The sequence below is a fragment of the Schistocerca nitens genome, chromosome 2 (genome assembly GCF_023898315.1).
Source record: "Schistocerca nitens isolate TAMUIC-IGC-003100 chromosome 2, iqSchNite1.1, whole genome shotgun sequence".
Classification (NCBI taxonomy): domain Eukaryota; kingdom Metazoa; phylum Arthropoda; class Insecta; order Orthoptera; family Acrididae; genus Schistocerca; species Schistocerca nitens.
Window position 1 is genome coordinate 301,043,943 of NC_064615.1, and position 14,816 is coordinate 301,058,758.

General features: G+C 43.6%; 1 protein-coding gene across 1 annotated transcript in view; it reads left to right on the plus strand.

Annotated features, from left to right (window-relative positions):
• The first annotated feature begins 3,992 nt into the window (after window positions 1–3,992).
• The window catches only part of LOC126234996 (uncharacterized), a 557,903-nt gene continuing 547,079 nt past the window's right edge, over window positions 3,993–14,816 (plus strand). Inside the window, exon 1 of the mRNA XM_049943733.1 lies at window positions 3,993–4,142. Within this exon, the coding sequence (XP_049799690.1) occupies window positions 3,993–4,142 (150 nt within the window). The remainder of the gene's footprint in view (window positions 4,143–14,816) is intronic.

The following is a 14,816-nucleotide window of genomic DNA, read 5'->3' on the forward strand; positions in this document are numbered from 1 at the left end:
GCTTGCTGCATCTCTTAAATGTTCCATCCATAAAAAAAATGAGAACATGTTTTTAAACTTTCTTTTCCTTTGCTTCCTCTAAAAATAATTATTCTCACCCCTAATCTATCGTCTTCCAGAAGAAAACTGCTGCCATCTCCCATTTTTAATAGATCTTTACGAAGATCAATTTCATAAGAGTTCTAAGGCTCTTGTTGGTACCCCCACTCTTGACTCCATCGACGACGCATGGTTCTCTTCATAGATTCTGAATTAGGCATCACTGTAACAAAGTCATAAACTTTATTATGTAGATTTCCCATCTCATCCGCTTATATCTCCGATAACTGTGTAGTTTCTTCTCGAGACCTTCTGTTCGCTCTTTCCACTTGCTTTCTCACTTTCAGAGCTGCATCGTCAGGTGGTCCACAGAGATGTTCTAATACGCTCAACACTTCTCCGTTCCTCGAAAGCAGCTTTCCCTTGCAATGATCCACTTTTCGGCGTAAGCACATCCATGTAACAACACCTTCTTTAGATTTCCTCTGTTTAAGATACGCGTAACCTTTCTAATGAGCAGGAGGCCTACCCTTGTTCGTTGTAATAACTTCCATACTGATGGTCACGTTAGGAACTTCGAAAGCAAACTGGGCGGGCGGGTGAGGAGGTGGAGGAGGAGGAGGATGAGGGGGAGGGGGGAGCAGGTAAAACCGTGGCAAATGTCCGGCGTGGCAAATGTCCGAACACCATTTCTATTCTTTCTCCCCTTCTCTATTTCATTCACAAACCGTGCGCGGGAACGACTGTTGGTGAATCGCCACAGGAGTTATAATTTCTGTGATTTTCATTTCCTGGTCATTTCGCGAAACATATGTAGGAGAAAGTAATACGTTGCCCGATTCTTCTTCGAAAGCACGCTCTCGAAATTTCTGCAGATAAGTTCTCCGCGATGCACAACGCGTCATTCGTAGCGTGTACGTAACGGTCTCACACTTATTAAACCACTCCGTGATGAAACGTGCCGCTCTTTGTTGGATCTTCTCTGTTTCTTCTGTTAATAGTTCGTGAAGGTCCCAGAATGATGATAAATACTCAAGAATCGGCCGAACAGGTGTTTCGTAAGCTGCAATTTTGTTCACTAAACGCAGCTTCTCCCGTCGGAGGTTCGAGTCCTCCCTCGGGCATGGGTGTGTGTGTTGTTCTTAGAATATGTTAGTTTAAGTTAGTTTAAGTAGTGTGTAAGTCTAGGGACCGATGACATGACCAGTTTGGTCCCTAAGGAATTCACACACATTTGAACATTTGTTCACTAAACTACAGTGCGTAAAAGCATGTAATGCCTTGCAGAAATCAAAGAACATGGCTTCAGTCTTGTCCTCTTTGGCTCTGAATTTCATGGCTTCAATCTTGGCCTCTTTGTCTATAGTACTCTGAATTTCATGGACGAACAGAGCGAGCTGTATTTCGCGAGATCTCTGCTTATTGAATCCTTATCAGTTTTTATAGAAGAAGTTTTCATTTTCCAAAAACTTAATATCACGTGAGAACATAACATGTGCCACAGTTCTACTGCAAATTGACGGTGGCGCTATATATCTATATTTACGTGCACCTGATCCGACGGCCCTCCTTGAAAACGGGTACGACCTACACTCTTTTCAGTCGCTAGCTACCTTTCGTTCGTCCAGTGACCTACGACAAACTACTGCAAGAAGGGGTGACAGTTTTTCGCATATTCTCTGTAGCATCTCACAGGTGTCTCATACGGCCGCGCGGGGTAGCCGCGTGGTCTAAGGGCGCCATGTCACGGTTCGCGCGGCTCCCACCGTCAGAAGCTCGAGTCCTCCCTCGGGCATGGGTGTGTGTGTTGTCCTTAGCGTAAGTTATATTAAGTAGTGTGTAAGCCTAGGGACCGATGACCTCAGCAGTTTGGTCCCACAGGAACTTACCACAAATTTCCAAAAAAATTCCAAGTATCTCATACAGTCCAGGTGCCTTTCCAATATAGAGAGATTTCGTTGATTTTCTATTCCGCGATCACTTACCTTAATATTTGTCATTTGGCGGTTCGAGTGATTATTGAAAAGAGAAACCGTATTCCGATCTTCCTCGGTGAAACAGTTTTGGAAGACGAAATTCAGTATTTTGAACTTTTCTCTTTCATCTTCCGTTTCGGTGCCAGTATGGTCATAGAACGGCTGAGCAGATGATAAAGACTTTATGGATGACGAAAAGTTGTTACGATTTTTTATCAGAACTGTTCGCAAAATTTTCCTTTAGATTTTACTGATCGTTTCTTGCATTGCTCTCTATACGGTCATTTTCGCTTCGTTCAGGTTTTGTCAACTAAACTGCTGCTTTAACTCCACGATTTAAAATGTCAGATCTTTCATAAATCACTTTTGAGCGAATTTTGCGTTGAATTAGAAAACTTACATGCTGTTGACTGCAAGGTAATTTGAAGATGACAGTATGATGTAGCTCTGCCCGACTTGTACAACGTCTTATTACAAGAAGTGACAGTTCAGATTTTACACCATTATTTGAGTGAAACAAACACTTGAAAAATGCTACTGCGAATTCAGCGTGCCCCTTTCGTTCAACCTAGTGCTATAGCAGTATCCTAGACAACGAAAAGTTAGCACATCCTTGTCACCGCTTTCGGTCCAATTAGCTGTCAAGATATCTTTACTAACGCGTTTCGGTCATGGCCGATCATCGAATGTCAGAGGAACTCTTAATGCAGAGTACCACGTCAGGTAGTATCTATCATAGCACTGAGCATCGATGTTAATAAAAAGTTTGAACTGCAAGTGGACAGCCGACCTGTGTGGCCGAGCGGTTCTAGGCGCTACAGTCTGGAACCACGCGACCGCTACGGTCGCAGATTCGAATCCTGCCTAGGGCATGGATGTGTGTGATGTCCTTAGTTAGGTTTAAGTAGTTCTAAGTTCTAGGGGACTGATGACCTCATATGTTAAGTCCCATAGTGCTCAGAGCCATTTGAACCATTTTTTGCAAGTGGACACTTCTTACCGGCGGCGTAAAGCGGTGGTAAGGCGGCCGTTGCAGGCCTCCTGCGCGACTGTATGCCGCAAGGTGAACCTAGCGTGTGGTGTTCCAAGCATTTTAAAATAAACTGATTAGGTTTACAAACTTCGTCTTTCTGCTTGCCGCCAACGCAACGTGTTCCATTTTTTGTTACTCGCACCCATCGTGTGACTCCGGGTGTGTGTGACTCAGCGCTAATGTGGTCAGTCTGCAGTGCTTATCTGCCTTAGCAAGCACGTGAACGTTCGGGGCACCTAAATGTTAAAGTTTAACAAGTTGCTCTCGAAGAGATGGACGAATTTCAGTACCAGTCTGACAAAAATGTGGTCTACCCAGAACAGGAGGAGGGAACGAAACGAAAATTGATGGGTTGAGAGGCTATGTGATGTTACTGCCGTGATTACAAAATTGAGTCAGACTTACAAACCACTTGGCAGTATGAACCCACTTAGCAATATGACGTTGAGCCTTACTTGCCTGTAGGCAAACACTGATTACGTTGGGAAGAGTGTCATAAGGCCATTGTATCCTCTCCCCGGGGATCTTACTGCCCACGGCAGTAGGGCCTGCTCAACATCAACCAGGCAGTTCATAGAGACACGTGCCATGAGTGGACGAGCGTTGTCCTGTTGAAAAATGACACCATGATACTGTCGCATAAGACATAACACATGAGGAAGCGCGATATCCGTGGCTTACCGTTGTGCCGTCAGAGTTCCCATATTCACTAACAACCTTGACCTGAAGTCATACCCCATGGCTTTCCACACCGTGACGTCAGGAGTAACACCGATGAGCCTATCCAAAACACGAGAAGAATTGGAACTCTCCCCAGGTCGCCACGATGTTCATCTGGGGTAGTGCAGGATTAGTTAGTTAGCTAGTTACACGCTCCATACATCATTTGAACGATTCTTTTATTGTAATAATGAGCAATAAGTCGCTTTAGAGGATACGTAAACATGATTAGTGCTGTATCGGAGATCTACGCCAAAGGGAGCGGCAACCAATCGGGCACGCGTGCAGCCTACACGGCCCCTGCACTCCTCAGCGTCTCCGTGTCGCAGTCACACGACCGGATAACAGCGCTGCCAGAGGCCGACACTTCCGAGGTACGAATCCGCTACCGCCCAACACGTGACTAGGAAATAGTATCTCGAGTATACCGCCGCCGGCAGATAAAAAGACCGGCGCTCGGACTACACTAGCCAGTTCTTCTGGCTGCAGGAGCTTCTCCTGGCCTCCACGTGGCTGCTACCCCCTCACCACCTGCATCTACATCTACTCTCCAAGCCCATCGGAAAGACCGACACCACTGTTCTCAGCTTTCAGCGTTGTTTCCTCTGCGGACTTAGACTGCATTAAGCGTAGACTTTTCTTTGCTTGGTTTGGACCCAATCATGACGACATCCTGGTAACTTGGATTATTTACCTACAAGTGTATTTTCCTACGAAGCTCCTAGTGGTGGTACTCCATACTATACTGTGTTCATCATAAGAATAAACCTGATGTTAACATTACACCATGCATTCTTCCGCGTTTGCTTGAATCTCATTGGATTTCGTTTCACATGGAGCGGAAGCCAAGATATGTGCAGTACAGTCAAGTACGATCGTAAGGATACGTTCTATGCTGTGTTACACGCACGTAGACTGAGCGATAATGTGGGACAACAGTTTTACCGGCGCCTTTAAGTTTGATAGCACTCGCCAGCCAGCGGGTCTAACTAACCTGCATCTACATCTACATCTACATGGTTACTCTGCAATTCACACTTAAGTGCCTGGCAGAGGGTTCATCGAACCATTTCCATACTACTTCTCTACCATTCCACTCACGATTGGAGCGAGGGAAAATGGAACACCTAAATATTTCCGTTCGAGCTCTGATTTATCTTATTTTATTCTGATGATCATTTCTACCTACGTAGGAGGGCGTCAACAAAATATTTTCGCATTCGGAAGAGAAAGTTGGTGATTGAAATTTCGTAAATAGATCTCGCCGCAAAGTTGGTGATTGAAATTTCGTAAATAGATCTCGCCGCAAAGAGAACCGCCTTTGTTTCAGTGACTGCCACCCCAACTCGCGTATCATATCAGTGACACTCTCACCCCTATTGCGTGATAACACGAAACGAGCTGCCCTTCTTTGCACTTTTTCGATGTCCTCCGTCAATCCTACCTGGTATGGATCCCACACCGCGCAGCAATATCCCAGCAGAGGACGGAGAAGTGTAATGTAGGCTGTCTCTTTAGTGGGTTTTTCGCATCTTCTAAGTGTTCTGAAAACAAAGCGCTGCCTTTGTTTCGCGTTATCCACAATATTATCTATGTGGTCTTTCCAATGTAAGTTGCTCGTAATTGTAATTCCTAGGTATTTAGTCGAATTGTCAGCCCTTAGATTTTTGCGATTTATCGTATACCCTAAATTTATCGGATTTCTTTTAGTACCCATGTGGATGATGTCGCACTTTTCTTGGTTAGTGCCAATTGCCACTTTTCGCACCATACAGAAATTCTCTGTAGATCATTTTGTAATTGGAATTGATCGGCTGATGATTTTACTAGGCGGTAAATTACAGCGTCATCTGCGAACAATCTAAGGGGGCTGCTCAGATTATCATCTAGATCATTTATGTAAATCAGGAACAGCAGAGGGCCTATGACACTACCTTGCAGAACGCCATATATCACTTCTGTTCTACTACGAACTGTGATCTCTCAGAGAGGAAATCACGAATCCAGATAGACAACTGAGACGATACACCATATGCTTGCAATTTGATTAATTGTCGCTTGTGAGGAACGGTATCAAAAGCCTTCTGGACATCTAGGAATATGGAATCGAACTGAGATCCCTTGTCGACAGCACTCATTACTTCATGGTAATAAGGAGCTAGCTGTGTTACACAAGAACGATATTTTCTGAATCCGTGATGGTTATGTATCAATAAGTCATTTTCTACAAGGTGATTCATGATGTTCGAGTGCAGTATATGCTCCAAAATCCTACTACAAATTGAGGTCAGTGATATGGATCTGCAATGATTTTGTAATATCTCTTTATATTCGATGAATTATTCTGATACAATTCTACCCTTGAATGACGTTTACTAATTTTCTATATTCATACTCGCAGAATCGACGCGCAAAGTAGTTTCATACAATAGATATGCCATGAGCGCATAATTATTCTTTGTAGTACTCTCTCTGCTGGTTGTTAGAAAAAAAACTTCCGAGATTGTCTTCGTGCCGATTATCCTGAGCTTGGTTTGAAGAATTTTAATCTGAATATTGAGATTTATGACAAAAGATAACTGAGACGAACTGTACGATTAAAAGGGAAATATATATATATATATATATATATATATATATATATATATATATATATATATATATATATATTGCTCCTTCATACAAAAGGTGTGTATTTGACATTTGAGAATTAATGATATTCATCGATATATTGCGTAATTGTTAATCAGAAGGGAACTTCCGAAAGACTGGATACGAACCTGCATTTAATAATCCAAGAGCTCCATTACTTCTTCGGAAGGTTAAACTTCATCAAAGCCAAATATCCGCTTGATCTGAGGTTTCCCGAATGATTATACAACGCTCCCAAAATTACGAGGCATTTTATTTGTACAGATTAGCAGACTGCCGCAAAGCACGAGCCTGCAGAGAAGAAGAATCATCGCCTGATTTCATTCTAACAAGTAAAATTTCTGAATCATTTTGAGTGACTGAGCTATGACTGTGTTTCCTATCATGAATGATTGATTGCTTGAACGAATTGAGAGCTACATAGATAGGAGGAAAAATTACAATGTGAGCAGTTGCAGTTCACACGTAAGAAGAGATGAGCAGATAAACAATATAGCTTCGAATGTGATTTAATTTTTAAAGGGAATGAAATAACATTAGCAGAAACTCCAGCACTACCATACGCTTCTTAGGTGAGCAGATGGAAAGCATAAAATGCTCTCGTTCTCACGTAACACGGTTTTCTAATTACAAACAAGAGTGATGGAAATTCCTAACTGAAATACAGGGTAATTGTTCTGAGCGAGCTGTGTGTGATGCAAAAGCATACTGCAGAGATTTCACGGAATACTGAAGCCACTGAAGGTATTAATTACAGTCAGTCGTCTGGTAATCTCTTAACTCCTTCCTTTTCCGAATCCGAGAAATAACGTTTCAGTTCTGGAACTGTGATCTGCTATGTTAATAACGAGTCGATCAACAACAGAATCCAAGCCACCCAGGCGCCGCATTTTCTCCTCTTCTTTTATGACGAGCCGTTCTATATCCTGCCATATAAAGAACGTTACAGCATGTAAAACCTGGAGGCAACACAAAAATATCTAAGTCTCCATACGCTGCTTAAAAAATTATATCACGCGTAAAATTTCAAAGTGCTATAACGATGCAGCTGGATTGTCGCCCAGAGACTACATTATCTCATGCGAAGTATCTGGACACCTATTACTAAACATTAATATGGGGTGTGTCCACACTTTGCCTGTACGGTGGCTTGGACTCTGCTCGGGGCACTTTCAATGGGGTGTTTCAATCTATGAGGAGGATTGGCAGCCCAATCTTCATCAAACACCGAACCCAGAGAACGTAGTGATGTTCATACTGGTGTCTGGAGCGAAGTAGACGTTTTGCCTCATCCCAAAGGCGTTTCATCAGGATCAGGTCAGAACTCTAAGAAGGCCAGTCTATTTCAGAAATGTTATTGCCCATTAACCATTGCCTCACAGATGACACGTTATAACAGGATACGCTGTAATGCTGAAATAATCAATAGCCGTTTCCGAACTGTTCCTGTACTTGTAACGCCGGAAATGCATTCCTCCTATTTCCATCTATTGTACTATAAATTTTTTCCTTATTTTGTTACCTGAAGATATGACATTTCTGTGTCTTTGTATATTGTAATTGTTTCGAATGATTTCATCGATAGGTCGTGTGGAGAACCAAAGTGTTTAGGATCTTTGGTAGTGTTAACTCTGCCGCGTAGAGCGCGGGCAGAGCAGAGTCTGGCTGGATTAGGGCGGTGGAGCAGGTGTGTTGAGTGATGCTCCCGCGAGTTGCCGCGCTTTCGGGGTTTGGCAGCATGTAATTGCGCTCGACTTGTTATGATAGTTTCTGGCACGGTGTCGCGGACGGGAAACATTAACTGGCACACATCAAGAGCCCGTTTCGCCTGGTGACCGTGTCGAGAAGAAGGCGCGCCAACATCCAGCTTCTGCAACAGCGACGGCCGACAATAAGTGATTGTCGCTACCTCCTCGATCGACGACTTCAAACCTTCAATCAACCAACAAGGAAGACTGAAAGCACATAAAGTTTTAGAACTGTATGACAGACCTCAGCTTTTCAAACTGTTCCATTTGCATCACTAAAATACAGCAAGTTAGCATGAACCTTTGTTGCTCATTGTCCCAGATGCATTACCAAGTAGGGTCCCTTTCCTTTTCCGAAATGAACCCGTGTTTCGTTGCTATTCAAACGCCAGCATTAAAGTAATATCATTCCGTTTCACTGCTTTAATTTCAAAGTTCAGTTAAAGTATTCATAGTTCGCTACAATATTTAGATTACACAAGCACAAATTAAGAGTGCGAGTTTTGTTACTATATTTTAGCTTACCTGTGACTGCAGCTAAGCTTGGTACGTACTAAATTTTACTATTGTTAATTGTTCAAAATCATTTAATTCAAGTTCCAAGTTAAATCTCTTATTTCTAAATTGCGTAGATTCAAGTTGTTTTTGAGATGATTGTTGAGGTAGCCCAACACTAACCTTATTTAATTTAATTTCGTAGTGCTTCATAAACAAAGCTCACTATTAATTTCAGTCACTTAACTTTCATTTTTCCGGTTTTATTAATTCTTTTGCTAAATTAAGTCAGAGTGTAGCGAAATTTATTACTACTCACAAACATTCAGTTTTCACACACGTGTCAACCTTCAGTTGCCATGCTTTTAGTGCTAATTATATGTGCATTAACCTTTCTTTTTCAGTTATTATAGTAGTTGTCCATAGGACTGGCGACCGTAATTTTCCCTAAATCTCAAATATGTAATTAACGCCAGTTAATTGTTAACGTAACGACTGCACATTTACTTTCTTTATTAACTTTACCCTTATTCAAAATTAATTTCCACCAATGTCATTTGCATTTTTCCTTTCATTTAGATGTAATTCTTCGTCCCTCTTTACCGACGGATTAACTTTGGTGACGATTGCTTTTCCCAAATTTCCATTAGGTACACGCTGTTTAATTTTTCACTTTCATTAAGGTCGATAAGTGAGGGGGACGTTACATACTGTACGCAGTAGACTATGTTGTGAAATGTGTTCATATCCTTTCCCATTTTGCGTTTTCTTAAGCGCACTGAGGGACCATATCCTGATCACAACAAACACCCCCTACCGTATCACCACCTCCTCCGAACCACAGTGTTGGCACTGCACATAATGGCAGCTAACGTTCTTCAGGCAGCATTCGCCAAACATGAACCTTTCCATTGGACTATTAGAGGATGTAGTGTGATTCGTCACTCCACATCTTTCCTTTCGGCCAACCACTGTCCAGTGGCTTCACTCTTTACATCACATCAAGCGTCGCATAGCATTCACTACATAAATGTGTGGCTTATGAGGGGCTGCTCGACCATTCCACCCCGTTCTTGTTAGCTGCCCACGTATAGTCATTGTGCTAGATGGGTTGCTTGTAGCACTTTGGAGCTCACGAATGATTCCTGCTGCCCATTTCATGCGATTTTTTACAACCATCCTCTACAATGCTCGACGATTCCTGTTCTCCAGCACACGAAGTGTGCCTATTGTCGGTTTAGTAGTGGTTACTCCATGGAGTTTCCACTTCACAATCACGTCACCAAAAGTCGACATGTGCAGCTTTATAAGAGTTGAAATGTCAGTAATGGATTTATTACTCATGAAACATCCGAAATATTTAGCGATATTTCGGACGTATATCGAAAAGACAAATTAGACGCCATACGAGCGGAGTTCTCATAAGTGTCGAGAAGAACATTGTGGCTATCAAATGTTCAAATTTCTCTAAGCACTATGGGACTTAACATCTGAGGTCATCAGTCCTCTAGACTTAGAACTACTTAAACCTAACCTAAGGACATCACACACATCCATGCCTGAGGCAGGATTCGAACCTGCGACCGTAGCAGCAGCGCGTTTCCGGACTGAAGTGCCTAGAACTGCTCGGCCACAGCGACCGGCTTGTGGCTAGGAAGGTCGAAATTGAATCTGACTGTGAAGTTATGTGGACACGAGTAGCAGGCGTAGGTGAACTCAAGCTAATTAATGAATGTTTTTAATGGCCACCTGATTCCGACATAACAGCTGTAGAGTCTTTCAATGGAAGTCTACGCTCAGTAGCGCGGAAATATCCACATTACACAATATTTGTTGGAGGTGACTGTAACCCAGCGAGCGTAGAGTGGGACGTCTATATATTCGCTGCAGGGGTTACGGACAGGTCGTCTTTTGAAGCAGTTTTAATATATTTTCCTAAAACATGTTTTGAGCAGCTAGTTTGGCAGCCCACATTACAATGGAAATATTTTACAATCTGCAGCTACAAACAACTCTGACCTTATCGACGCTGTCAGTATAAAGAGACATATTAGTGATCATGACGTCGTTCAAAATGGTTGGCTCTGAGTACTAAGGGACTCAACTGCTGAGGTCATTAGTCCCCTAGAACTTAGAACTAGTTAAACCTAACTAACCTAAGGACATCACAAACATCCATGCCCGAGGCAGGATTAGAACCTGCGACCGTAGCGGTCTTGCGGATCCAGACTGCAGCGCCTTTAACCGCACGGCCACTTCGGCCGGCCATGACGTCGTCATAGCGACGCTAGTTACTAAAGTTAAAAAAAAAAAAAAAAAAAAAAAACAATCAACCAGGCTACACGAGTATTTTTGCTAGAAAGAGCAAATACGCAGTTGCTAACGTACTAATTATACAATTAACTGACATCATTTAGTTTCAGGATGATAGAAGCAGAGGAATTGTGGGCAATATTTGAACGGATTGTGAATCGCGCTCTGTAGAAGTGTGTGCTGAGAAAGTATACTGCTGGCCACCGTAAATGCAACACCCTGAAGGAAGCATCCGAATCAAGTGAAATTTACACCATGAGTTTGCAGCGATGAGATATGCAACTGATTAGAATTTCAGCGCAGACGCACATCACGCGCGCCGGTGGCGCCACCTCATAGCGCCATTTAAGGCTTGGCGATTTCGACGAGTGTACGTTCGGCACGTGTGTTTACCTTGTGGTTGTTTCACAAGACGATCAGTTATGCCTCGTAGACAACAGCGAACATCTTTTGATCAAGTATCCGAGTTCGACAGAGGAAGGATAGTGACTTACCGAGATTGTGGATTATCATACAGAGAAATCGCTAGTCGTGTTGGACGAAACCAAACAACTGTAATGCGGATATGTGACCGTTGGATGCAGGAGGGTACGACGGACCGACGTGGTCGATCGCATTCACCTCGGTGCACCACTGCACGTGCTGATAGGCAAATTGTGCGCATGGCAGTAACGGATCGCTCAGTGACATCCCGAACCATAGCACAGCACATTGCGTCTGTAACGCATCATCCAGTGTCTGCGCGTACCATTCGACGCCGTTTACAGCAGAGTGGTCTGTCCGCAAGACGTCCATTGCTTCGTCTACCATTGACGCAGATCCACAGACGTTTCCGTCGCCAATGGTGTGATGACAGACGGATGTAGACGGCAGAATGGAATGACGTTGTCTTTACTGACGAGGCACGCTTCTGTCTGCAGCACCACGATGGTCGGATTCGAGTGTAGAGACACCGTGGAGAGAGGATGCTGGACAGCTGCAGTATGCACCGCCACACTGGTCTTGCACCGGGTATTATGGTATGGCGCGGTATTGGATATTACTCTCGCACGCCTCTAGTACGCATTGCCGGTACTTTAAATAGCCGGCGCTACATATCCGAGGTGCTGGAGCCAGTTGTCCTTCCTTACCTTCAGGGCTCGGCCACAGCCATATTTCAACGGGATAATGCGCGACCACACGTGGCACGCATTGTCCAATGGTTCTTCGTCAGTAACCAGATTGAATTGCTTCCCTGGCCGGCTCGCTCTCCGGATCTTTCGCCGATAGAAAACATGTGATCCATGGTTGCTCAACGAGTGACCCAGATTACATCCCCAGCTGCCACACCAGATGATCTTTGGCAACGTGTTGAAGCTGCTTGGGCTGCTGTACCCCAGGAACACATCCAACGTCTCTTTGACTCAATGCCGAGACGTGTGGCAGCGGTGAACTCCAACAATGGCGGCTACTCTGGCTACTGATTCTGGCAGGAACCACATGTCACAGACGTCTGTAAACGTAATCATTTGATACTTGGTCAACATGTTATCTACAAAATAAATTTTGTTGTGCTACCTCTTGTTTTTCTTGGTGTTGCATTTACGGTGGCCAGCAGTGTAGATTAAGGAGGAAAAGACCAATCGTGATTTAATAACAGCACTCGAAAAATTCTGAGAAAGGAAAGACTGTTGCATTCTTGGTTCAAAAGAGGGTGTGCAAATGACGACAAACAGAAGTTAATGGAGGTTCGTGCATCTCTAAAAACATCCATGCGCGGAACATACAACTGCCATCGTCGTACCTTCGCAATGGTTCTGGACGAGAACCCGACGAAGTACTAGGTCCTACTAAAATCACTAAGCGAATCGAAGCCTTCTATTCAGTCACTCGTTGACCAGTCAGATGTGGCAATAGAAGATAGCAAAAGGAAAGCTGAAGTGTTAAATTTGATATTTATGAAATCGTTCACGCTGGAGGATCGTACGAACACACCGTCGTTTGACCATCGCACAGACTCCCGCACGGAGGACATAGCAACAGGCATCCCTTGCTTAGAGAAACAACTGAAAAAGTTGAAAACAAATTAGTCGCCAGGTCCGGATGGAATTACAGTTTGGTTTTATAGAGAGCACTCTACGGCACTGGTCGCTTACTTAGGTTGCATTTATCGCGAATCTCTTACCGGCGCAAAGCGCCAGGGGACTGGAAAAAAGCGCAGGTGACCCCTGTGTATAAGAAGAGTAAAAGAACGGAACCGAAAAATTACAAATATACTTAATATCGGTTTACTGCAGAATTCTTGAACTTATTCTCACTTCAAATATAATAAATGAGTGGCTTACCTGGCAAATCTAGCTAATTCAAGAATTCAGTTGGATGGCTGACAGCATCTATTGTAGTTGTGCACTGTGCCGGAACTGCAGCCTGCGAGTGTCCACGTAACTAGCTCTGTTAAAACGTTAAGGCACGAGAATGTCGAGAAAAAATATAAATTAAACAAAACTGATAATTACTCGTGGAGAGGCGCAACAGAATTCTGTTCAATCTCTCAGAGGAACACAGATTCCCAGAAACACTGTACAAACAAAGATGTGACCAATAAGCAATCGTATGCTTGATCGAATTGGTGGTTGTACCTCCCAACACTATAGCACACCTTTACTTAAATGAATCTTCTTTAGTAAATGGTTCAAATGGCTCTGAGCACTATGGGACTTAACATCTGAGGCCATCAGTCTCCTCGAACTTAGAACTACTTAAACCTAACTAACCTAAGGACATCACACACATCCATGCCCGAGGCAGGATTCGAACCTGCGACCGTAGCGGTCACGCGGTTCGAGACTGTAGCGCCTAGAACCGCACGGCCACACCGGCCGGTTTACACTTCTTTAGTACATGCATATTTACAAAAAAGAGCCATCAAAAGAGAACCATCAACATACTACGGAGAGAATGCACAAGTCAGCTCACGACTCATGAAGTATCTTTTTTGGGAAGAATTCTCAGTACATGTATGTATACGCGAATCACTGGGTTTCCCGATCGATTTCACTCACATCTGGGCGACCCTGGTCCAGATGTTGGCACCATTTCACTACCGGCTGGAGCCAACACTGCATCTGGTTCATATAGCGCCAGAATGTCACGGTGAATACGTGTGCAGTTTTGTTCACGAAAATCGTACTGTCCCGCCTACTATAACTTTGGTGTTCGTTTCGAGTTACCACGACATTTCAACCGCACACTTTGATCACCCATCATCTTTACAACAGAAGAGTCTGCAGGAAACCCTGAATATGTACTCTTTTTCTGGCAATGCGCCACTCTTCTTGCGCAATGGTTTTCGCGCGTGACGACGGGCGTAATATTTTGTCTGCGCTGCCTAAGTAAATTAGGATGTCCTGCAGCTGCTTTACCTTTTTTACGACGATGAAACTTATTCGGTGATGCATTCCATGCGTAGATGTAGCCACTTCAGAGTAAAGTAGCGTCTCGCCAAACATATCGACCGCGCACAAGGAGAAAAAAGCGGTGAACGCTGTTGGCTGCCGTGACAGGGCTCTTGTACGTGCGTTTTCTGTTCTCAAGTACACGCGCTGTCCATTTTTCAAGGTGCTCTGCCAAATGATCAATTCTTGGAACTCGTTCACGTATCGAGAATGAGAAACACTGTCATCCAGCTTCATTGCTACTAAAGTCGATACTGGTCGATTCCATTGAGAGCTGTCGTTGCATATTCCACTCCAAAAACAGCCACATCTCTTCCTTTGTTGACATCTTTGCACATATACCTGATACATTTCAATTAATTGGAATACTCGACATAGATGTGTGATTTGTAGGTTTTCGAGAGTA